This window comes from Choloepus didactylus, chromosome 2 (assembly GCF_015220235.1).
Source record: "Choloepus didactylus isolate mChoDid1 chromosome 2, mChoDid1.pri, whole genome shotgun sequence".
Taxonomy (NCBI): Eukaryota; Metazoa; Chordata; class Mammalia; order Pilosa; family Megalonychidae; genus Choloepus; species Choloepus didactylus.
The window spans coordinates 231113927-231136715 of NC_051308.1; the positions used below are offsets into that span (position 1 = coordinate 231113927).

General features: G+C 47.8%; 1 protein-coding gene across 4 annotated transcripts; it reads right to left on the reverse strand.

The window, feature by feature from the left end:
• SLC66A1 (solute carrier family 66 member 1) lies at positions 1-22789 on the reverse strand. Of its 4 annotated transcripts, XM_037828347.1 has the most exons (9): positions 22707-22741; positions 22258-22354; positions 12702-12911; positions 3839-3968; positions 3063-3150; positions 2449-2591; positions 2191-2283; positions 1534-1719; positions 1-501 (listed from the first exon to the last, which is right to left on the reverse strand). In XM_037828347.1, exons 3-9 carry the CDS (start codon positions 12863-12865, stop codon positions 430-432), a joined length of 876 nt encoding a protein of 291 aa, XP_037684275.1. In that variant the 5' UTR covers positions 12866-12911; positions 22258-22354; positions 22707-22741; the 3' UTR covers positions 1-429. The 4 variants fall into 4 exon arrangements, with proteins under 4 accessions (XP_037684275.1, XP_037684274.1, XP_037684277.1 ...); XM_037828346.1 differs by lacking the exon at positions 22258-22354 and having other exon boundaries at positions 22707-22789; XM_037828349.1 differs by lacking the exons at positions 22258-22354; positions 22707-22741 and adding an exon at positions 13844-15024.

Genomic DNA, 22789 nt, shown 5'->3' on the forward strand with positions numbered 1-22789 from the left:
TTCCTGGGAGGTACTGTTTACTGGGCTGTCTGCAGACAGACAGCAGGACAGTCCTGGGTGCAGCAGGCTGCAGCTGGGACATCACCTTCCCCTCCGGGGCTGAGCAGGCAGAATGAGGTAGGTGGGCCAGGGGGGCAGCCAGAGGTCCCAGCTGCAGCCCCTTCCATCTGCTCCCAGGGGCAGCTGCCGTAACCCCCGGGAGCTGTGCATCCCAGATTCCAAGCAGTGGGCTGGGCCTTGGGGCCTGCTAGCTCCGAGGAAGTGTCGCTGAGGCAGCCCACAGAGGTTCTGAGGCATGGGGGGAGGCGGCTTGGCCTTCCACTGGCTTCCTCGAGGCCTGATCCAGGCTGGGCAGCGCCGTGGGGGCCCGCACCGCCCTGGGCATGGCGTCTGGACGTCTCGGTCATCCTGGCCCGGCCTGGGGAGCGGTCAGCTGGGGAGGAGGGGCTCACGCTCTGAGGAAAGGGCCGCCTTCCTGTACACCAGGAACTGTATGGAGATCTGGGGGGCAGAGGTTAAGGCCAAACCAGCAGAGACTGAGCCGGGCCTGCCCTGGGGGTTCTGGGGTGCAGTGGGGGGGTGGGGGTGGGGAGGTCAACAACAAGCTCCCGTAGCCAAACCTGACTCTTCCCCGGTGACCAGTGCTGAGGTCTGCCCGCAGGCAGCTGCCCGACCCCGGCCCCAGGATCCTGCCCAGCCCCTACCCTACAGCCACCTGGGGGTTTCAACAAGTAGCTGGCACTCTTCAGGGGCACCACAGCTTAACATTTTCTTGTATCCCTGGTTGCACCCGTAGGCTCAGCAAACACTGAAATAAGGACCATGTTTACTTTGTCCCAAATGAGACCCAAATGCTGTCTACACTCCTTCAGCAACATCACCGGACACTCACTGGGTACCGGATGGTGTGTCAGATGGTTCTGGACTCCTCAGGTTATGCCACTGCCCCGTTATCCTGGTGAGGCAGGGGCTACTAGCTCCACCTGGCAGGTGAAGACGTGGAAGCAGAGAGAGCAACTATTTGCCCCACGTCACTCGGGGATTGAGCGGTGGAGCCAAGATTTGAACCCAGGTTTTTCTGACGCTAACTCATGGGTGTCCCCACACTCCAGCTCTCATTTCTATGGCCTGGATAGACTGATTTTTTTTCTCTTTCTGCTCCTCAGGGCCTTTGCACAAGCTGCGTCTGGAATTCTCCTCTTTGCCTGCTGAACTTCTCCTTCAGCCTACAGTTTCCGTGCCACTAGTGGAGGCCTTTGCCACCCCTCTACACCGAGACAGCCCCCCTGGCTACACTTGGGCTGCGGTTCTTCTCTGCAGCACCCGGTGCCACTGTAAGGAAATAATTACGTGACGATTCCGTGTGCCATGTTGCCCCCCCCCCCCCACCAAGCCACAGGCTTCCGGAGGGTGAGGATGCTCTGTTGCTACTCACCGCTGGACCCTGTGCCCAGCACTCAGGAGCTGTGCCCCCTGGCGTGAAGGGGTGCAGGAGGAGAGCTGTGCCACCTGCCCTGCAGCCCAGAAGGATATGATGGAGTCGAGCAGCAGCATGCCCAGGCTGCCCACGAGCCAGGGCAGGTGGTGCAGCACGTAGCTGCCCTCACTCTGGCCCACCTCGGGGTTCTTGAGCAGCACACTCAGCCCATACAGCAGGTTCCCCAGCATCACCAGTGCGAACAGCGAGTAGGAGACACCCTGGGTCGACTTCCGCAGGAACTGGGGGTCAAAGAGGTACGGGCAGACACCTCCAACAGGGCGCTTGTCACTCGGAGTGTAACAGTCCATGTGTCTGTCTGTCCCACACGCTGTGTGTGCTCTGGGCCAACAAGGGTCCTTCCACACTGACCCCCGTCCCCACTCCGGCAGCCTCCGCCAGGACCCACCCCGCTCTGCCCCATGCCTGCCGCCCCACGACACCCAGCCCTAGGCAGCCCTGCAGACTCTCTCAGCCCTGCACGGCGTTCCCTCCCTGAGGCCCCTGGCCCCCAGCCTCTGAGCTCAGCCCCTCACTCTCCCCTGACTTCTCCAGGGCAGCGTCATTGTGCCCATTTTCCAGAGGCAGAAACTGAGGCTGGGAGAGGTGGATTCACCTGCCCGAGCCCACAGCAAGTGTGGGCCAGGCCTTCTGAAAGAAAACTCCAGAGGCTCTTTTCCCACCTGGCCCACTCGGCCCTGCCCCAGGCTTACGTTGGTGCGTATCTGAGGCAGCCGGGAGAGCAGGTACAACAGGCTGGAGATGGAGCCGATGACAAAGCCAATGATCTCCTGCCGGGTGAAGGGCTGATGGGGTGGAAGGGGGTGGTCAGTGCCCAGCAGGGGCCTGACATGCAGGGAGGGATCCCCAAGCTCCCTCCTTGGGGGCGGCACTCTGCTCCACTTAGCACCCACGTGACCACGCAGGGGAAGGCCCCAGCCCAACTCCACCATCACGGGCGCACACCTCACCTTACTGCCCGGCTCCACCGACAGGAGTGTCCGGCCCCGGAAGCCCTCCCGTGGGGCGGCCATGGGGCGAGGGCTGCTCAGCAGCGTGGTGGTGAAGGCCGTCCCCAGGATGAGCAAGAGCACAGCATTGATGGGGGCAGACACTGAAAGTGGGCAGGAGGGAAGCTGAGGTTAGAAGTGCGAGTGGTGGCAGGCAGATGGGGATCTGAATCCTGGCCCTGCCCCTCAGTAGCTGTGTGACCTTGGGCAAGTGCCCTAACTTCCCTGAGCTTCAATGCCTCATCTGTAGAATGGGTGCAGTAACAGTACCCTCCTCCAGTGAGGGCGGTGGGGTCGGCAGGGGTATCATCAAAAGCAGAAAGGCCAGTGAGACACAGTCTCCCTCCTAAGTGCCCCCACCGTGTCTGGAACTGTCCATCCCCCCTTCTGAATGGACGCTCCCTGAGGTCTGGCCCAGGATGTGCTAAGGCCCAACCTTGTACGTAAGGCCCGGGGATGCCTCGGTTCCCAAGTTTGGTTTCTCACCCAGCCACAGGAAATCTGCTGCCTCCCAAACTCCTGGCCCTCCCCACAGCCCCCAGGGTGTCCCACCCAGAGAAGCTGCCTGTGCTCACCCAGGGAGGTGCGTTTCTTGTACTTGTAATGAAAGTACAGCGTCAGTATCAGCAGGTCGGCCAAGACGTAATACACCGCCGTGTAGGTCTGCAAGGGAGCGGAGGGCCCAGGTGGGCCCGGGCATTGGATGCGGTGCCAGGCTCTGAGACCACACCAGAATGGAGCAGCGCTCTGCCCCTTCCCAGCTGGGTGACCCTGGGCAAGTCGCTTTACCTCTCTGGGCCGCCATTCCTCGTCTGAAAAGGAGGGGATCGTAGTTCCCGCCTGGCTGAATTAGAAATCAGGGAGACAAAGGGTACAGCCCAGGGCGGGTGCTGGGGAAACAGTAGCTAAGGTCACTAGTCGGGACAGAGCATGATGGCTCTGGGGTGGCCTGTCAATGAGCAGTTAAGATTTTACGGTCCCATTTGGGAACACAGTGGATCCCTAGCTGGCCACAGGAGGATGACGGCACCTGGGCCTCCCGAGGGAAAACGCCTTTCCTTCTCCAGGGCCAGGAGCACGGCACCTCAGAGGTGGAAGAGACCCCAGGCATCTTCTGGTTTATTGTGCTCATTCTGCAGATGGGAAAACTGAGGCCCAGAGAAGGGCAGCGACTTGCCCCCCATCACCCAGCTCAGCAGGGCTGAGGGCTCTCTCTGCAGCATGGGTGGGACGGCAGGTCAGGGGTCTGGGGTCTGGGCTGGCTGAAGGTCCCGGCCCCTCCTCCCGCCGGCTGCCCCGTGCCCCCACCCCGTCCAGGCTGCGCAGCCCCTCCCTGCCTGGGGACACCCACCTGCAGAGGCAGCTGGTCGGCGAGGAAGGAGCCGATGAGGTTGCAGGAGTCGCCACTCAGCCAGCCCAGCAGGAACCACAGAGACAGGGCCTCATGCATGTTGCCCGCCCTGCAGGCCTTGATGTACTGGCTGTATGGGGGAGAGACGCCGCGCTCAGGGGCCCGGGGCTGAGCAGGACTCAAAGGGTCATGGCAGGAGTGTGGGGGCGGGAGCATCCCCCAGAAGGCCGCCGACAGTGGGGCAGGGGCAGGGGACGGACAGGACACCACCAGGGAGCCAATCCTTCCCACGGGCAGCGTCCACGTGGGCCTTTCTTTGCCCTGGGGGGACTTTTTTTATTTAATGCAATTTTATTGAGATTTATTCACACACCATACAGTCCATCCAGAGTGTACAGTCAGTAGCTCACAGATCATCACATGGTTGTGTATTCATCACCATGATCAATTTTAGAACATTTTCATTACTCCAAGGGAAAAAAGAGAGAGAGAGAAAACCCCAAACATCCCATACCCCTTTTCCCCCCACCCTCATGGACCCCTAGCGCTGGTGTGGTACATCTGTTACCACTAATGAAAGAATATTAAGATGTCACTGTTAACTGTAGTCCAAAGTTTGCAATAGGTGCTTTTTTTCCCATATACCCCTCTATTAACTCCTTGTAATGGTGACGCACATTTGTTCTAGTTCATGGAGGAATTTTCTTATATTTGTACTATTAACCACAGTCATCATCCACCACAAGATTCCAGCCCTGGGGGACTCTTACCAGGGGATCCCTCACCACCTGGGAACTCTGCGAATGTGCATCTTTCCAAAGAGATCCGCAGCACAACTCCGACTCCGCTCCCCGGCACCCTGCACTTTCCTGTGAGGACCTGGGGTTTTTAGAGGGTCCTGAAGTGTCTGTGTCAGGTCCCAAGAACTGCTTCGCTGGGACCCTGGATTCTTTCTTCTACGGGTGGGAGTGGCAGGGCTGATAGGAGATGGGGGGGGCAGAGGGCCAAGGCCTGGACGCTGCCCTGTCTGCAGTCGCCATGAGACTGGCCTCTCACAGCCTGATTGCTTGCAGAGGGCACTGAGAAGGTGCCTGTACCCTGGTTCCTGTACCCTGGCCCCCCTGGTCGCTTTCCGGAAGGTGCTGGGTGCTGTGCCCCTCCCTTTGGACCTTTGGTTGGGGGTGAGGCCAAAACTCAGGGTGAGCCCAGTGCACACGGTGGCAACGTCATTGTCCTGAGTCCTTCGTGAGGATTAACTCATGTCGTCCTCCCAAGCCCTAGGAGGGGAGTGTGTCCTCGCTATCACCCTCCCTGTGGTCTCAGGCAGTTTGGTCACACGGCTCGGAAGTCTTAAGATCTGGGGTTCCAACCTGGGTCTTCTGGCTCCATCTTGTTCATAGCTGCCTTGCAGACCTCCTTTCCCTGTTCAAATTCCTTTTGAACCCTCTGCAGGTGGCACCTCACCCCACCCATCACCTTTGCTGGAAACTAGGGATGCTGGTCACGGGCCCTGGTCCTTCCAACAGTGATGCATCTCCATCTCCCACCCACCGACCACCCACCCATTTCCTAACCAAGTCTGCCTCCCCTCCTATCCATGCTGCCTCTTGGGAGCTTTCTAAAACCCCGATCTTGCCAAAGACTTTCAGAGCCTCCCGCTGCTCTTTGACAAAGACCCACTTCCTCTCGTAGGTGCCCTCACAAGGCCCCCGGGTGGGCCTCTCTCTGCCCACCCTGCCCCTCCCTGGCCTACAGCTGCACCACTGCTTTCCCTTCCTCCCAGCTCCTCTCCAGGGGCCTTTCTTGACGTGAGCTCTGCTGGCACTTCTCCTTCCCTCTTTGCGCCACCGTAATCACTCCTGGATTTAAGCTTCCCAAGGGCAGGGCCAGTGCCCATGACAGGCATGGCATCAAGAAGGCCCCGAATAAATGATAATCAAACGAACAATGCATGGATGGACGAGGGGATGGATGGAGGGATGCCACTGCTTGTTTAAAATCTCCCTTTTTAGGTGTTTCTTAGCCCCTGGCTCTAAGTAAAGCTCCTCCTAAGAGGCTGTGACCTAACTTGTCTCCATAAGTTGCAGGGAAGGTGATTCTGTCACACCCAGGAAAGGCCGAGTCCTGGGGAAGGCAGGAAGGCGACCACCCCCCCTGCCATCACTTTGGAGCCCTCTCCCAGGCCTCTAGTCCCACCTCTCTAGTGTATCAGCCAGATCCAGGCAGGGCTGGGGCTGTGCCAGGGCTGGAAGGGGAAGCCTTGGCCAGCTCCCCTGATGGCTCTGGGGGAGTTCCCAGCCTAGGAAGGGGTGCCTCTCTCCCTGGGCCTCCATCAGCCACCCGGACCTATTGGGCCTGCCTCCTTAAGCACCTCCCCAGGCCCCCTCCCCATCACAGCTCGCAGGACCACGCCCAGCCTCCCAGGTGGGTTCCCTGCCACCTCTCTCTCTCTGTCTCCCCAGTCCTTCTTTCTGATGACTCCCAGAATGTGCCAGAATGGGAGCTCTGCAAAGGCAAAGATGGTATCCCTTTTGTTTACTTCACGCTGCCTAGCAAGGTGCCTGGAATAAGGCAATTCAGTGAAAATGCCAAGCCCCCAGTAGAGGTGATAGGACAATCAATGGAAAAGAAAGTGTTTTCAACAGTGCTGGAACACCTGGATGTCTACATGCAAAAGAATGAAGCTGGTACATGAATTATCTAGAATAAGCAAGTTTGCAGAGACAGAAAGTAGATTAGAGGTTATCAGGGGCAGGGGGAGGAAGAATGGAGAGTTACTGCTTGATGGGTACAATGTTCCTGTTTGGGATAATGGAAGAGTTTTGGGAATGGATGGTGGTACAATGACATCATGACTATAATTAATGCCCCTGAATTGTACACTCTCAAAAGGGTAAAACGGAAGGTCTCCTGTTATATATATGTTACCACAATAAAACAATTTTTTTAAAGTGAAGTTGGTGACACATAACAGCAGATTTGAAGAGGCAGAAGAAAGGGTTCATGAACTAGAGGACAGGACATCTGAAATCTTATACACAAAATAACAGATAGGGGAAAGAATGGAAAAAATATGAGCAAGGTCTTAGGGAATTGAATGAAAACATGAAGCACACAAATGTACATGTCATGGGTGTCCCAGAAGGAGAAGAGGAGGGAAAAGGGCAGAAAGAATAATGGAGGAAATAATCATTGAAAATTTCCTATCTCTTATGAAAGACATAAAATTACGGATCCTAGAAGTGCAGCATACCCCAAACAGAATAGATCCGAACAGACCTACTCTAAGACACTTATTAATCAGATTATCAAATGTCAAAAACAAAGAGAGAATCCTGAAAGCAGCAGGAGAAAAGTAATCCATCACACCCAAGGGAAGCTCAATAAGACTATCTGCAGATTTCTCAGTAGAAACCATGGAGAGGAGAAGGAAATGGCGTGATATATTTAAGATACTGAAAGAGAAAAACTGCCAACCAGGAATTCTATATCCGGCAAAACCGTCCTTCAAAAATGAGGGAGAGTTTATAAAATATTTTCAGACAGACAGACACTGAGAGAGTTTGTGAACAAGACACCTGCTCTACAAGAAATACTAAAGGAGCACTAGGGGCAGATAGGAAAAGACAGAAGAGAGAGGTCTGGAGATGAGTGTAGAAATGAAGACATCAGTAAGGGTGAAAAAAGAGAGAGAGAAAAAATAAAGTAAGATGTGACATATGAGATCCAAAAGACAAAACTGATAGACAGTAGACATTATGTTGAGTGGAATCAGCTAGAAACAAAAGGACAAATACTGTATGGTCTCACTAATATGAACTAACATTAATGAGTGAACTTTGAGAGTTAAAGTTGAGAACACAGGTTATCAGGCGATAGAAAGAGGGTAGAGATCGGGCATCTGATGTTGAAGGAGTACAGAATATTCAACAGGATTGATTGTATAGATTCAGAATGGACAGCAGAATACTGTGTGATGGTAGCACAATACTGTAAGTGTTCTGAACAAAGAAGAGTGTGAGTACGGTTGAAAGAGGAAGGCTAGGGGTATGTATGACACCAGAAGGAAAGATAGAGGATAAAGCCTGGGACTGTATAACTTAGCAAAACATAGAATAGTCAATGATGTTGATTAAATGTACAAATAAAAGAATGTTTTTACATGAGGGAAAACAAATGAATGTCAACATTGCAAGGTGTTGAAAATTGGATGGTATAGGAGAAAAAATACAATCAATGCAAACTAGAGTCTATAGTTAACAGTAACATTGTAACATGCTTCCATTAATTATAGGAATAAATTATAGGCTAAATACAATCAATGCAAACTAGAGTCTATAGTTAACAGTAACATTGTAACATGCTTCCATTAATTATAGGAATAAATTATAGGCTAAATGTCTATAAAAGGGGGATATAAGGGAGAGGTATGGGATTCTTGGTGTTGTTGTTGTCTGACCTTTTCATTGTATTGTATTGTATTGTATTTGTATTTTTTCTTCTATCTTTTATTTTTTTATTCTTTTTTTTTTATCTTCTTCCTCTTTGCAGAAGAAATGGAAATGTCGTCATGGTGGTGAATGCGTAACGTGATCATACAGGGAATCACTGATTGTTTACTTAGGATGGATTATATGGTGTGCAAATAAGACTATTTTAAAAATAAACAGAGGTATACAAGTGGTGGAAAAAATGTGAAGAGAGGGATGTACCTATTCACCGTTGGTGGGGAAGTAGAATGGTGCAGCCCATCTGGAGAGCAGTGGGGTGGTTCCACAGGAAGCTAAGTATGGGGCTGCCATATGGTCTTGCAACCCTGTTATTGGTTAGATACTTGGAAGAACTAAGAGCAGGGACACAAATGGACATGTGCACACTGGTGTTTATGGCAGCAGTATTCATGATTTTCAATAGATGGAGGTGGCCTAAGGGTACATCGACTGATAAATGGAATGGTGAACTGGGGTGTACACATACACTGGAATATTGAGTGGCAGCAGGAAGGAATGAAGTTGTGAGGTATGCAACTAGGTGAATGGACCTTGAGAACAGTATGTTGAGTGAAACAGGCCAGAAATGAAAAGACAAACTTTGTAACGCCTCACTAATATGGACTAACTATAATGTGCAAACTCAGAATTAAATCTGAGAGCACAGGTTATCAGGGAAAGGCTTATTGTAAAATTTCCTAGATTGTAAGCTCTTATAGCAGTCACATCTATTCCTGAGTTATAAAAGTTATTTCTAAATTCTGAGATGATAAGCTGTGTGTGTACAACCTGATTGGTTCCTGAACTTCGGGTATCTGTATGACACCTGAGACTCAGAGTCAGAGTTCCGCAGCTATGAATGTCAGCATTACCCCACACAGCAAATGTTAAAGAAACTGAAAAAGAGATCAGACTTCTATTAGAGATATGAACGAAATGGACTTGGTTAGGACTAAGGTAAAACAGACTAAATGGTAAAGGATGATACTGTGTTTTAAATTTCAACTTCTGTGTAAGACCAAAGGAAGAAATGTTTATTTGGTACAAAATCTAAATTTTCTGTAGCACACTATGTAATTTAACTTGTATGATCAGTTTATTCAAATACCAATTACCTGGAACCCTTGAATAGGGAGTGAGGTCTGGTTGGTATGTACAGGTTTGTGTGAAGCCCCAATATATCCCAGAGTAATTTGGGAAGAGAAGAAAACGTGTTTGCAAAACCTCCTTGAGGAACTGGGGCAAAATGTGGAAATATTAAATTTCCCTACCTGGGGAATTCCTGATATTCTTGTTAGCATTGGGGACTACCAGTTTAGTAGGCTGAGCCCTCAATCTTGGGGCTTGCCCTTATAAAGCTTGTTACTGCAAAGGAGAGGCTAGGCCTACTTATAATTTGCCTAAGACTCTCTCCCCGGAGAACCTCTTTTGTTGCACAGATGTGGCCTCTCTCTCTAAGCCCACTTGGCTGATAAACTCACTGTCCTCCCTTCTACATGGGACATGACTTCCAGGAGTGCAAATTTCCCTGGCAATGTAGGACATGACTCCTGGGGATGAGCCTGTACCTGGCATAATAGGATTGAGAAAGCCTTCTTGACTAAAAGGGGGAAGAGAAATGAAACAAAATGAAGTTTCAGTAGCTGAGAGATATCAAATTTGGAGTCAAGAGGTCATTCTGGAGGTTATTCTTATGCATTATCTGGATATCCCTTATGGTTTTTAGCATATTAGAATAGCTAGAAGGAAACACCTGAAACTGCTGAACTGCAATCCAGATCCTTGATTCTTGAAGATGATCATATAACTATATAGCTTATACTGTGTGACCGTTTGATTGTGAAAACCTTGTGGCTCATACTCCCTTTATCCAGTGTATGAACAGATAAGTAGAAAAATGGGGACAAAAAGTAAATGAATAAAAGGAGTGGAGGAGGAGTATGGGATGTTTTGGGTGTTGTTTTTTACTCTTATTTTTTTTGTTGTTCTTATTTTTATTTTTTGTAGTAATGAAAACGTTCAAAAATTGCGGTGATGAATGCACAGCTATATGATGATACTGTGAACAACTGATTGTACACTTTGGATGACTGTATGGTATGTGGATTTATCTCAATAAAATTGTATTTAAAAAAGTGAAGTTAGACTCCATCCTCATCCGACATACAAAAGTTAACTCAAAATGAAACAAGGACCTAAATGGAAGAGATAAATTTATAAAACTCTTAGAAGCAAAGACAAGCGTAATTCTTTATAACTTGGATTAGACAATGTTATCTTAGACACTAAAAGCACAAGCAACAAATATAAACTTAGATAAACTGGACTTATTCAACATTAAAAGAACATTTATGCTTCAAATGGTGACATCAAGAAAGTGAAGAGTCAACCCACAGATGGGAGAATATATTTGCAAAACATATATCTGATAAGAGACTAGAATCTGGAATATATAAGGAACTATGACAACACAATTTTTTGAAAAGTCAAATAACTCAGTTAAAAAAACGGATGTGGATCTGATTAGACATTTCCCCAACGAAGATATAAAATGGCCAATAAGCACATGAAATGCTGCTTATCATCAGGGAAATGCAAATCAAGACCACCTTGAGGTACCACTTCACACCAACCAGGATGGCTAGAGCCAAAAAGACAGACAATAGCAAGTGTTGATGAGGATGTAGAGAAACTAGAACCTCCAGGCACTGCTGCTGGGAATGTAAAATGGTGCCACTCCTTCAGCAGGTTGTCAAAAGCCTAAACTGAGAGTTACCACATGGCCCAGAAATTCCACTCTTAGGAATGCCCAGGAGAAATGAAAACATAAGTCTACACTAAAACTAGTACATGAGCATTCATAGCGGCATTATTTGTAACAGCCCAAAACTGTACACAACCCAAATGCCCATCAAGTGATTGATGAATAAACAAAATGTGGTACGTGCATACAATGGAATATTATTCAGTCATGAAAAAGAATGAAGTACTAACACATGCTACAACATGGATGAACCTTGAAAACATGATGTTTAGTGAAAGAAACCAATCACTGAAGGACACAGAGCATATGATTCCATTTATATGAAAAGTCCACCAAGGGTAAATCTAGAGACAGAAAGTAGATTTGTGGTTAAATAGTGCTGGGGGATTTGGGAGGAAATGGGGAATGGGTATGGGGCTTCTTTTTGGGGTGACAAAAATATTCTGAAGTTAATCGTGGTGATGGTTACAAAACTCTAGATACAATAAAAACCACTAAATTATACACTTTATATGGGTGAATTGTATGGCATGTAAAGTATGTCTCAATAAAGCCGTTTACAAAAAGAGTCAGTGGCTCCCATTTCCCTCCAGATAAAGAGCAAATTCCTTAACAGAGGAGAACCAGCCCTTTCTACAGGCCCTGGCTGCCCTCTCCCCTCACCTGCTCTGTGCAGCCTCACAGAGCTGCAGCCTCCCCTTCTCCACTGCACCTGCCCCTGCTCTCACCTCCCCATTTCTGACCCACCCTATAGGTCCCAGCTCAGAAGAGACGGCCCAGGGGTCTCTTCTCTGGCTGAACGCCCCTCCCTGCGGGAGGCGGCCCTGTTCTGCAGCCCCAGCGTGGGGGTGAAACCCCGCCCCACCAGTAGCTACTCTTTGGGGAGAGTGCACACCTCTGTAAAGTCCCTGGGTGGGGAGCTCTACAGACATTTCTTTGTGCCATCCTCGTGGCCACCCTGTCAGGTCAGGGACGACAGTCACGTTTTGCAGATGAGGACACTGAGGTGCAGAGCTGTGAGAGACTTGCCCAGGTCACAGCTAGTCAGTGGCAGGGCAGTCTGTCTGAACCCAGAGCCCACACCGTGCAGTTACGTCCCCATCTCTGCGGTGACCCACTATTTTGTATTCCCCACTTGTCTGTCTCACCAGCAGACTATAAACACCTCAGGGGCAGATGCCATGTTTAATGCATCCCAGCCACACCCCCTCCCTGGGCCCATCCCTTATGAGCTGTGAGACCTAGAGCAAGTTCCTTAACCTCTCTGGGTCCCGGTTTCCTCATCTGTAGAGTTGGGATAGTAATAGCACCTACTTCACAGGGTGGATATGAGAATTAAATAAGGTAAAAACAGGTCAAGAGCTTAGAACCCAATAAACAGCGAATGTTATTTTAAGCTGTCACTTTTATCTCTGTATCCACACTGCCCAACACAAGGCCTGGCGTACAGTGGGGTGCAGTGCAGCTTTTTTCCGGGGAAGGTTGGAAGTCAGTGGAGCACACACACCCCCGGCCTCTGGAGACCCCAGGCAGCCCCTCCTCCACGTGGTACCTGGATCCACTGCCCCCGCACCCCAGCCCCGATCCTGCCCCCATTGGCGTTACTCACGGGAAGGTCGATGCAGCGAAGCAGCAAATGGAGACCAAGCCCAGGCCCACGCTGGCCTCGTCCCAGCCATCCTGGGCACATTCCCTAAACACGTCCCATATCCACTGGCGAGAGCCGTTGGGGCAACTGGAGAAGTTGCCAGAGCCCAGTTTCTTCCAGACCATGGCTGCGGCGGGAGAGTCCCGGGAGGGAGAGCAAGGCAGACGGGATCTACGTGAGGGAGAGAGGAGGGCTGCAGGTCCTCACAGTCTGCCCCAGCCGGTCACCTGGCATGGAGTGAGCCCCTGAACCAGAGGAAGAAAAAGGCATGATCCCCACCCACGGGAACACAAGCAGCCTCCTCGGTACAGAGATCACACGGTCCCACACCCACCACGCGGGCAGGAAGAGCCCCGGCTCCGGGCTCAACCCTCAGCTTTACCACACATCAACGCTGGGACTTTGGGCAAGTGACTCAACCTTTCTGTGCCCCAGTTCCCTGTAATATGGGGGGAGGGGTGTAACAGTGCCTTCCTCCTAGCGCTGTGAGAGTTAAATGAGTTCATAAATATAGTATGTAACACTGAGTCTTCAACTAACACCACCTTTTGCTATAGCCCTCGAACATTCAGGTTGTTTCCAATTTTTCGTTATTGTCAATTAGTCCATGAAGGTCTGCCAAGGTCAGGCCCATTAAATGGGTTATTTCATTTCATGCTCCTGCAATACTGTCCCCATTTGTCAGGCGAGGCAGTGGAGAAGAGGGCCAGGTGAGTCCCCAGAATGGCACACGTGCCTGAGATACAAGCTTGGATGCTCAAGCCCGTATTCTCCACCAAAGCAACAGCTCACGTGGTGTGCAGGACACCTGCAGGCAAGGAGTCCAGGGCCACCTCCCCGTTCTTACCGCGGACAAAGGTGATGGCAGGGGCAGGCCGAGAAGGCCCCTCCCCATGCCTGGGGCCCCGGACAGTGACTGCCGCGGGGGCTGCTTGCGTGACAGACAGCTCTAGAGAAGGGAGAGCAAGTGGGACTGTGATGATAATCGTACAGCCAGTGATGACTGAGCTCTCTGCCAGCTCTCTGCTAAGCATCTTGCATGAAATAATGCATTGTCCTTGCAGCAATGAGGAACCTGAGACCAGAGCAGGGAAATGACTTACCAGGGCCATCCAGCCAGGCAGTGGCAGAGCCAGGAGCCGAACCCAGGACTGTGACTCAGGCCCCTGCTCAGAGCCCTCATGCCACACTGTCCCAGCTGCTTCTGACCCTGGGTGTGGCCAAAACCCCTGTGGTCTGGCATGGCTGCCCAGCTTCTTCTCATTGAGCCAGAAAGTGGGCTTCCCCTTTTCTTGCTGTGCTCAGAGGGGATTTCCTCACCCTGGCTGAGGCTCTCTCCAGCCACCTTCAGTTCCTGCTTAAGTCAGGAGGCCCCGGCCCCGCACACGGCAATGCCCTGGCCGGACCCTGGAACTGCTGAGCTTGCAGCTACCAGGGAGCGTCAGGGAGGGATAGAAAGCGACTCAGCGTCTTTTCCTGGGATGCTCTGGATTCTCAGCCCTAGCATGACTAGGCGTGGACAGAGAGGCCCTGGAGCTGGGGTCCTGGTGCTCCAGCTCTGCTCCCTGTGTCCGGCTCACTGACGTATCCCCAGGGCCCAGGACAGAGTGGCTGGAAGCCTCTGCTGGTATCCTGGTGACCCATCATGTTGACCATCGGCATAGCTGACAGCATATAACAGTTTACCTGCCACCTGCACCTGCAAAACCTCCCCAAATTAACATGCATTTGATTTGGGTACTGGATGAACAGGTACCTTTGCAATACCAAGGTTGTTTCAAAACAAATTCTGTGGTTTCCCCAGCCACCCACCAACTGGGCTGCTTCCTCCACCTCCTCTTGGAGATTCTGAAGGTGCAGCGGCAGCACACCACGCACTAGCACACTGCCAGCCTCACATCTCCCCGACAAGCCAGGGAACACTGCCCCCATTTTACAGAGGAGGAACTGAGGCCCGGGGAGATTAAGTGGCTAGAAAGGAGCTGTGAACCCACCTCTGTGTGAGACCAAATCTAATACCAGGTCACCCCCAACAATGGCCCTGGAGCTTTCCCCTACCTAGGTCTACAGGGACACGTGGGGCCATGTTTTCTAGATTTCGTGTTGGGCACAGGTGCAAGCTTTTATGTCTCAGCACTGGTGACAAGTCACTGGAGATCCCAATATGCAGCCTAAGTGCCTGTGTCCACCCTGCAGGTCTTAGGGAGTGCTGTCAGGTGTGTGCTTGGACTGGGCTGTCTGGGCCTAGATCCCCCGCTGAGTGAGCCCAAGGCTGAGCCTGCGTATAAAACCAGGTGCCCTCCTTGAGTGCTCCTATGCAGCTAAGTCCCAAAACCAGAGGCAATAGCCTCTCCAAGAACATCAACTAGATGCGTCCCCTTTGCTCATAATGTCGACACCCCTTTTCAACATGAACAGGTTAGGGTGGTCACTGCTGAGACATCCCTGAAAATCAGGAAAGTGACTGAATAGAGGAAGGGGCAGCAACTGACAAGGTGGAATTTCACAAAGGATTATGAATACTGAATCTTTATATAATTTTCTTTTTCTTATTTGCTAGGGTATTAGAATAGTTAGAAGGAAAGAACTGAAATGGTGGAACTGTAACCCATGGCATCCTTTGAAATCTGTTCTACAGCTACTTGTTCAGTGGTAATTTGAAAGCCATACCCTTTTGTACATATGTTGTATTTCACAATAAGGAAATAACTGAAACTGTGGAATTATAACCTATAATATTCTTTGAAATTTGCTCTCTAATTACTTGTTAAATTGCACTTGGAAAGTTGTCCCTTTTTTGTATATATGTTATATTCTATAATTTAAAAAAATGGAAAACAAACACACACCAGGTGCTCACTCCTTACGGGTGTTGTGAAGATGGAAGGCACACAGAACTCTTAGCCCAGTGCCCAACAGAATACATGGTCACCATGTTCAGAGGGAGAATCCAGAATCTCAGCCACCCTGAGGCCCCTCTTTTTCATTCCCTCTTGTACCATACTAGGGTGGAAGTGAGGTGGACACAGGTGCAGGGATGGGAGAGGTGGGGGCCAAGGAATATAACTTGGCTTATAGGGCCCAGGGCACCGGGAGGGAAGGGGATGGGGTGGCCCTGTCCTCCAATAGGGCTCAAGTGCAACTCAGGGTCCAGGACACTGTGAAACCCATTGTTAAAAGAAATAAAGCAAAATAAAGTTACCATGGCTAAGAGACTTAAAGTGGCATAGATGTTGCTAAATGTACAAACATAAAAATGTTCCCACATGTGGGAGAAAAATGAATGTCAACCATGCAGAGTGTTGAAAAAGGGATGATATTTGGGAAAAAATATAATCAAAGCAAACTGGAGTCTATGGTCAACAGTAACATTCCAATATGCTTCCATTAAATGTAACAAAGGCAATATACCAAAGTTAAATGTGTATGAGGGGGGATATAAGTGGGGGATATGGGATTCTTGGTAGTGATATTGTATTACCCTTTTTGTTCCTTGTCCACAGACCAGAAGGGAACACCTCGGGTTTCCTTACACAAATGCATACACAGCAACACAGACCTGAAGGATATTACAGCCAGCAGCCGGACCCGGCAGCCACGGGACTTCCCCCATGCATGAGATCCACTGCTGTGACAGCAAAACTTTAGGATCAACTGAAGAATTAATTATGAGATCTCCCATAGCAATAATTAAAGCCCTCTCTACTGACAGATTAACTTCTTATGAAATTCTCTTACATTCTCCTCCCATTGTCTCCTTTGTTCATGGTCACAGTTTTTTTTCCTACTTTCTGATGAAACTCCTCAAGACCGCACAGCTTTAACTGACCAATTGTTAACCCCTTGAATAGATTATAAGAAACCACAATGCAGATGTTATCTGCTAATACAGATGTTATCTGATATACAGATGGTTCCCACCTTAAAGATAACGCAGAAATCTATCCTTTTGAATTTGCTATTACCTCTAACCATGAAACAACAGAAGTAAATTCCTTACCTAATTGTAGCTCAGCCTAGCAAGACGAAATTCTTGCCCTTGCAAGAACCTGTACACATGCAGAAGGAAAAACAGCAAATATATATACTGATGGTTGGTACGCTTTTGGGTTGATTCATGATTTGGGGATGTCATGGAAACAAATGCTTTTTAACCTCTAATGGAGGAAAAATTAAAAAAAAAAAAAAACTATTTTATTAAGGAATTTCTAGATGCCAGACTGTTACCAAAGGCTTTGGCTTTAATTAAAATTCCCCGTCATTCTCACACTGGCAACCACGTGGCAGATACAGTTGCGAAAAATGCAGTGACAAATTCTAGTCCCATTCCTGTTTCTATAATGACTCTTGAATCAAATAACTCTATTGGAAACAACAACAACAAAAACTTTACTCCTTGAGGTTCAGCAAAATGTTCCTCCACAGGACAATGCTGGCTGCTTTTATAAGGCTCTAATTAAATCACGGTTTAGCCCTAATGGAAAACTAGTCCTCCCTCCTTGCTTCCAGGAAACTGTTTTGGAAATTATTCATAATATGTCTCATTGGAATACTGATAAAATGGTAAGCTAAGGAAAGCAAAATTTTAGAAAGCATCCCCTAAAATAACTATGAAAGCATATCACAGTTCTTTAATTTGTCCCAAGCATAATCTGGAAAACCCTTTCATAGCTCTCAAACACACTTTCCCTTACCTACTGGACCTTTATAAATTTGGCAATTGGATTTTATTCTATTACCCCCATCCCAAGGCATGTTATATTGTTATAACGTTAAATTGTTATATTGTAAAATAGAACATATAATCAGAAACATAACTTTCAAAGTACTGTTTAGCAAGTAGTTATAGAACAAATTTCAAAATACATTATGTGTTACAGTTTCAAAATTTCAGTTTTCTTCTACCTGTTCTAACACACTAAATACAAAATATATATATAAAATGATTCAGTAGTCATGATCCTTTGTTAAATCCTGTCTCATCTGTTGCTACTTCTCCGTCTCGTTTGATCACTATCTCAATTGTTAGGAATATCAGGGCAATGACTACTCTAACTTGTTCATAGTGAAAAGGGGTGTTGACATTATGTGGAAGGGGTTGCAGCTGGTGGATGTTCTTGAAGTGGCTGTTGCCTCTGGGTATGGGGACTTATCCGGCATAGGAACAATCTGGAGGTTTTGTTTCTGAAAAATAAACTTAGTGAGTGAAACTTTTATAGAGTCTCAGATAGAGACCTGGGTATTCTTTAGGTTTTCAGTACTACTGTTGATTTGGGCTTCGCATACCGTGGCCATTTGGAATAGCTAGCTGGAGCTTACATAAGAGTAATCTCCAGAATAGCCTCTCAACTCTATTAAAAATGTGTTTTAATAATGATTTGTATGTACTTCCATTGGGCTGAAGCCTTTCCCTGTAGACAAGCTATTGTTGCTACCATTGCAAAGGTATTATTAGTAGAAAAAAAAAATCCAAATTGGGGGATCCCCTCGGAACTCCACTTTTCAGGACAAATTATGAAAAACAATTGCAAAATATGGTCTATTTTGCAACATTTTCATTGTATCTATCATACTCCACCACCACCACCCCGGCCAATTCTCAAGCTTAATAGAAAGAACAAATGATATAATTAAAACTCAATTAGAAGGAAAATACAAAAAAACTGGAACAGAAACTTTGTATTATGGACAGGATTTTCTGATTGCTCTGAGTTTAGAAAGAGCAAATCCTGTTATTCTTATTGTATGTAATGGACAATAGTTATCATCCTAGAATCAAACTCTATTAGATCCAATTTGTATTTATTTGCTTTAGCATGTCTCCCACTGCTATATTTTCAAGTCCTTCAGTTCACCCTGGATTTTAGCCACACTACGTCAAATAAAACCTACTTGACTGTTTTAACTAACAGGTGTACTACACCAATACTAGGGGTCAGTAATAGTGGTGGATAAGGGATATGGGGTGTTTTGGGTTTTATTTTTTGTGTGTCTGTTATCTTTCTCTTTGGAGCAATGAAAATTTTCTAAAATTGAGTGTGATGGTGCTTGCACAACTAAGCAGTGATACTGTGAGATACTGATTGTATACTTTGGATGGAATATATGATATGTGAATATATCTCAATAAAATCTGCAGATTCAAAAAAAACTTACTGATGGTCTTTGAAAAAAAATGGTTAAAATGAAGAATTTTGTGTTACGTGAATTTTATCTCAATAAAAAAGGTTTTATCAAAAAGTTAACCTCACCAGTAATGGGATAAATATTGCACTGAGAAGGAAACATTTTGTACTCCGGCCAAAACATGCAAAACCTGAAACTAGTCTTGAGGAAACATCAGAAAAATCCAAAATGGGTATATTTTTCAAAAGAAAGACTGAAATTAATCCAAATAAAGAAGACCAAAAAGATACGACAACTAACTGTGCACATGATCCTTGATTGGATCCTTGATCAGGAAAATATATCAAAATCTGACAAGAAAAAGGATAGCAAAACTTGAGAAGGACAATATAAAAAACAAAAACTACAGGCCAATCTCAAATGTGAACATAGATGCAAAGCTCCTTAACAAAATATTAAACCAAATCCAGCAAGACAAAAGATCTATTTTTTTATTTTGCTCTAAAATACATTATTAGGACAATTGGCAAAATTAAATAGGGTTTGTAGATTAGATAATATTCTATCAATGTTGCTTCTTATGTTTGATACTTGTATTATGGTTATGTAAGAGCATGTCTTTGTTTTTTAGTAACACATTTAAAAATATTTAGGCTTAAGTAGGTATCATGTTGGTAACTCATTCTTTGTTCAGAAAAACATAAACAGAATTCTCTATTTAAAAAATAAAAAGTCAATTAGCTAAATCCATGGAATCCCTCATTCTACCATGGCCAAAAGCCTTACCTATAGCCTTATTAAATCTAAGATCCACTCATTTTGGAAAACCTAAGTTACAGCCATTCAAAATTATAACAAGGAGACCTATGAAAATAAACTCTGGAATACTAACCTATTCTCAGGAGCTAAAAACAAAAACCTTAAAGAGAAATGAAACCTTAATAGAACAACCTTTTACAGCACGCTCCCAGGAGATGAAAACACTCAGAACCACAATGTTCAGCCCGGCAGCTCTGTATTTTGGAAAAGACACCTCTGTAAAGATGTACCATAGTCGAGCTGGAAAGGACCCTTTTAGGTGCTTTTAACTAACCCATGTGCAGCTAAATTAGAAGGTACTGATTCTTAGATTCATATTTCTCATTTAAAGAAATGTCCCAGTCCTGCCTGGGGGCTGAAATCCATTCCTACTGGGAACCTAAAGCTCAAAATTACCAAGGATCACAAGTAGACAGCATCTGATACAGTCAGGGGCCAGGAGGCCTGTATAATTAATACTTACTGGTGATGCTGGGCTAAATTCACCTGGAAGCTCTGTCCCTCCTGCAATGAATCCTATCCCTTTTACACCCCCCATTCTCCCCCTTACCCTCTCTTCCTGATCCCTTGCCATTTTTCATCCTTTTTCCCAGCCACCCAAAAGTGGGCTGACCAAGGCAATCTATCAAACTGCTGATCTACAGTAACTTAAACTCCATGGAAGGGCCACAGTATTAGCTGTACCCATGAGCACTTGTTTAATTGCACACATCTTAGATCTTGGAGAAACTAGTTTCATAACATTTCTAACCTTGCTAATCATTATTATTTTATAATCACTACAATGTCTCATTTGTTGTCTCCTCTCCAGAATAACAGCTACAACTGAGTCAAACCCTTGATCTTGAAGCTTGCACTTGTAAAACATATTTCTGTAATGATGAAACTAAGCCTTATAATTACTGCCTAAGAGTCAGCCCCTGAAAACCTTCTTGATGCTCAAATGTGCCCCACCCCCACCACACTCCTCTCTAAGCCAAACTCTACAAATAAATTCACTCCTTCTCCCCAACGTGGGACATGACTCCCAGGGATGAGCCTCCCTGGTCCCAAAGGATAAGACTAAATGCTAATTATTGATGCTTTCAGAGAAACATCATAATCAAAGAAGGAAACGTTAAAACAAATATATCACAAAATGCCAAAGCATACAAAACCTCAACAATAATATTCCTCAAAACCTCAACATCAGGGCCAAAAAACAAACCACAAGATAATGAACTCAATTAACTATTTACTGAAGGACAGTGAGAGTCCCCCAAATATTGACCAACCACAAACAACTTGTGTAATCTTCCTTTCTTTTAAAAATGCTTGCCTGGAAATGCCAAGACGGGAACAATTTTGGTTGCTACCTGAATCTGTGCTTCCCGAACTGCAATTCTAAGGTCCTAAATAAATGCGTGTTACCTTGCAGCTTAATTTATTTATCGATTGAGAGTTGTATCAAAGGTTGACCTCCTGATCAGTAGGCATGACAAGGACCACAGACAGTGGTCGCCAGAATCACAGGGAGAGCATCTTAAGAACTCACAGTTGGTGTGTCTGGGCTGAAGCTCAGGGATCCTGAGTTTAACAAGTTCCCCCTAGCTGACTCCGGTGCCCATGGCCACACTTTGAAAAATGCTGGGTTATTGTTGGCACCTCCTGGCCATGCCCAAATTCCTCTCCTGATCCTAAACTGAGTCAGGAAGGGAGCTTGTTTCCCCACCCCCCACCCCCTATTTGAATCTCCCTAGAAGCTGGTCAGGTCCCTGCCTTAAATGGCTTCCCTCCTCCGTGGCACTCTTTTGTCTCTCCTTGTCTACAGGATCAAGTCCAAATTCCTTGAGGCAGGGATCTCAGGTCTCCAGGCTTCCTTCTGCACCTGTAGTTTCCCCTGGAGAGTTCCTCTCCCTCTCAACACCCAGTTCTAAATCACTCTCAAAGAGAGAGGCCTTTCAGGAGCTGCTGGACAAGCCCTGCCACTCTTTCCCCTCCCTTCATCCACACACCTCAACAACCATTGCTCTTTAGACAACCCGCTCCCTAATTAATCCTAGATGCAAACTTATTTCCAGGACCTAGACACACTAGCTGCCCGGTAAAGATTCACAAACCATTGAATGAATAAATGAATGAATGAATGATCTAGTTGAACTAGATCAAGTTGTGTGAGCTGATGGCCAAGAGAAAGCACTCTGGGAACCTGCCTGATGCCTGCCAGCTGGAAACTCCTGGGGAAGTGACTGAGCCTCCATGTTCTAATCTGTACAATGGGGAGAACTGCGAGAGTTCAAAGAGATAACTCAGGTCAAGTCTTTCGAATAGTGCCCAGCACAGGGTAAGCACTCAATTGTACTAGGTTGGCTGCATTTCTGTCCTCACTGTAGCCCTTGCAAGGTCACTGGCACACAGTAGCCTTCAATAAGGGTTGAATGGACAAGACCTGCTGAACCAGACCAATCCTCACCCTTCCAAACAGGCCATTCCAGACTCTCCCTGTACACACTTGGAAACTTGCCCAAGGCACTGGGTGAGGAGGGGGCCATTTGCACACACACACACCCCTCCCTGCAGACCTGGGGAGTACCTGGAGAGGAGGGTCCTGGCCTGGGGATACCACTCACTCCCGACCTCCGAGTCCTCAGCCACAACTTCCTCCTCCTCACCAAGCCCGGGGCAGCCGCCTGTTTGATGGGGATGACAGGGCTGTCCCAAGGGAAAACAAAGCCGTAGGAAGCCAAGCGGCCCGTCGGCCCGGACCAGGAGGTAAAAAGGGGACCCATGAGCCAATCCCCGCCGGGCCGGTCCACGAGGCCAGGCTGGTAGCTCTGGGACGGGGGAGCCGAGGGCGCGGGCCCCTGCGCAGCCACCCCCGCTCCAAGAGCCTTTCCCCAGGATCTCGCGCCAGAAGGAAGAGACAAGAGGCCTGGGATGATTCAGGGGAGAGGCCGTGTGTGTTGGAAAAAAGTAGCAAGGAAGCCCGAGGAGGCCCGACCCCAGTCTTGGGGTCTACCCCCAGCCCCCCGTCTAACTCACCAGTCAGGGACCGCCGCCGGGGACCGGCTTCTGGATTCGGGCCCCCTGGCTGGGTCAGCTGACCCGAGCCGCCGCCTCCCCGC

Coding starts and splice junctions, on each gene's coding strand:
- SLC66A1 (XM_037828346.1), bottom strand. CDS start 12,865: ATGGTCTGGAAGAAACTGGGCTCTGGCAACTTCTCCAGTTGCCCCAAC. Junction 3,151..3,838: donor CCGACCAGCTGCCTCTGCAG/GTGGGTGTCCCC, acceptor GCTCCCTTGCAG/ACCTACACGGCGGTGTATTA. Junction 2,284..2,448: donor CGGTGGAGCCGGGCAGTAAG/GTGAGGTGTGCG, acceptor CCACCCCATCAG/CCCTTCACCCGGCAGGAGAT.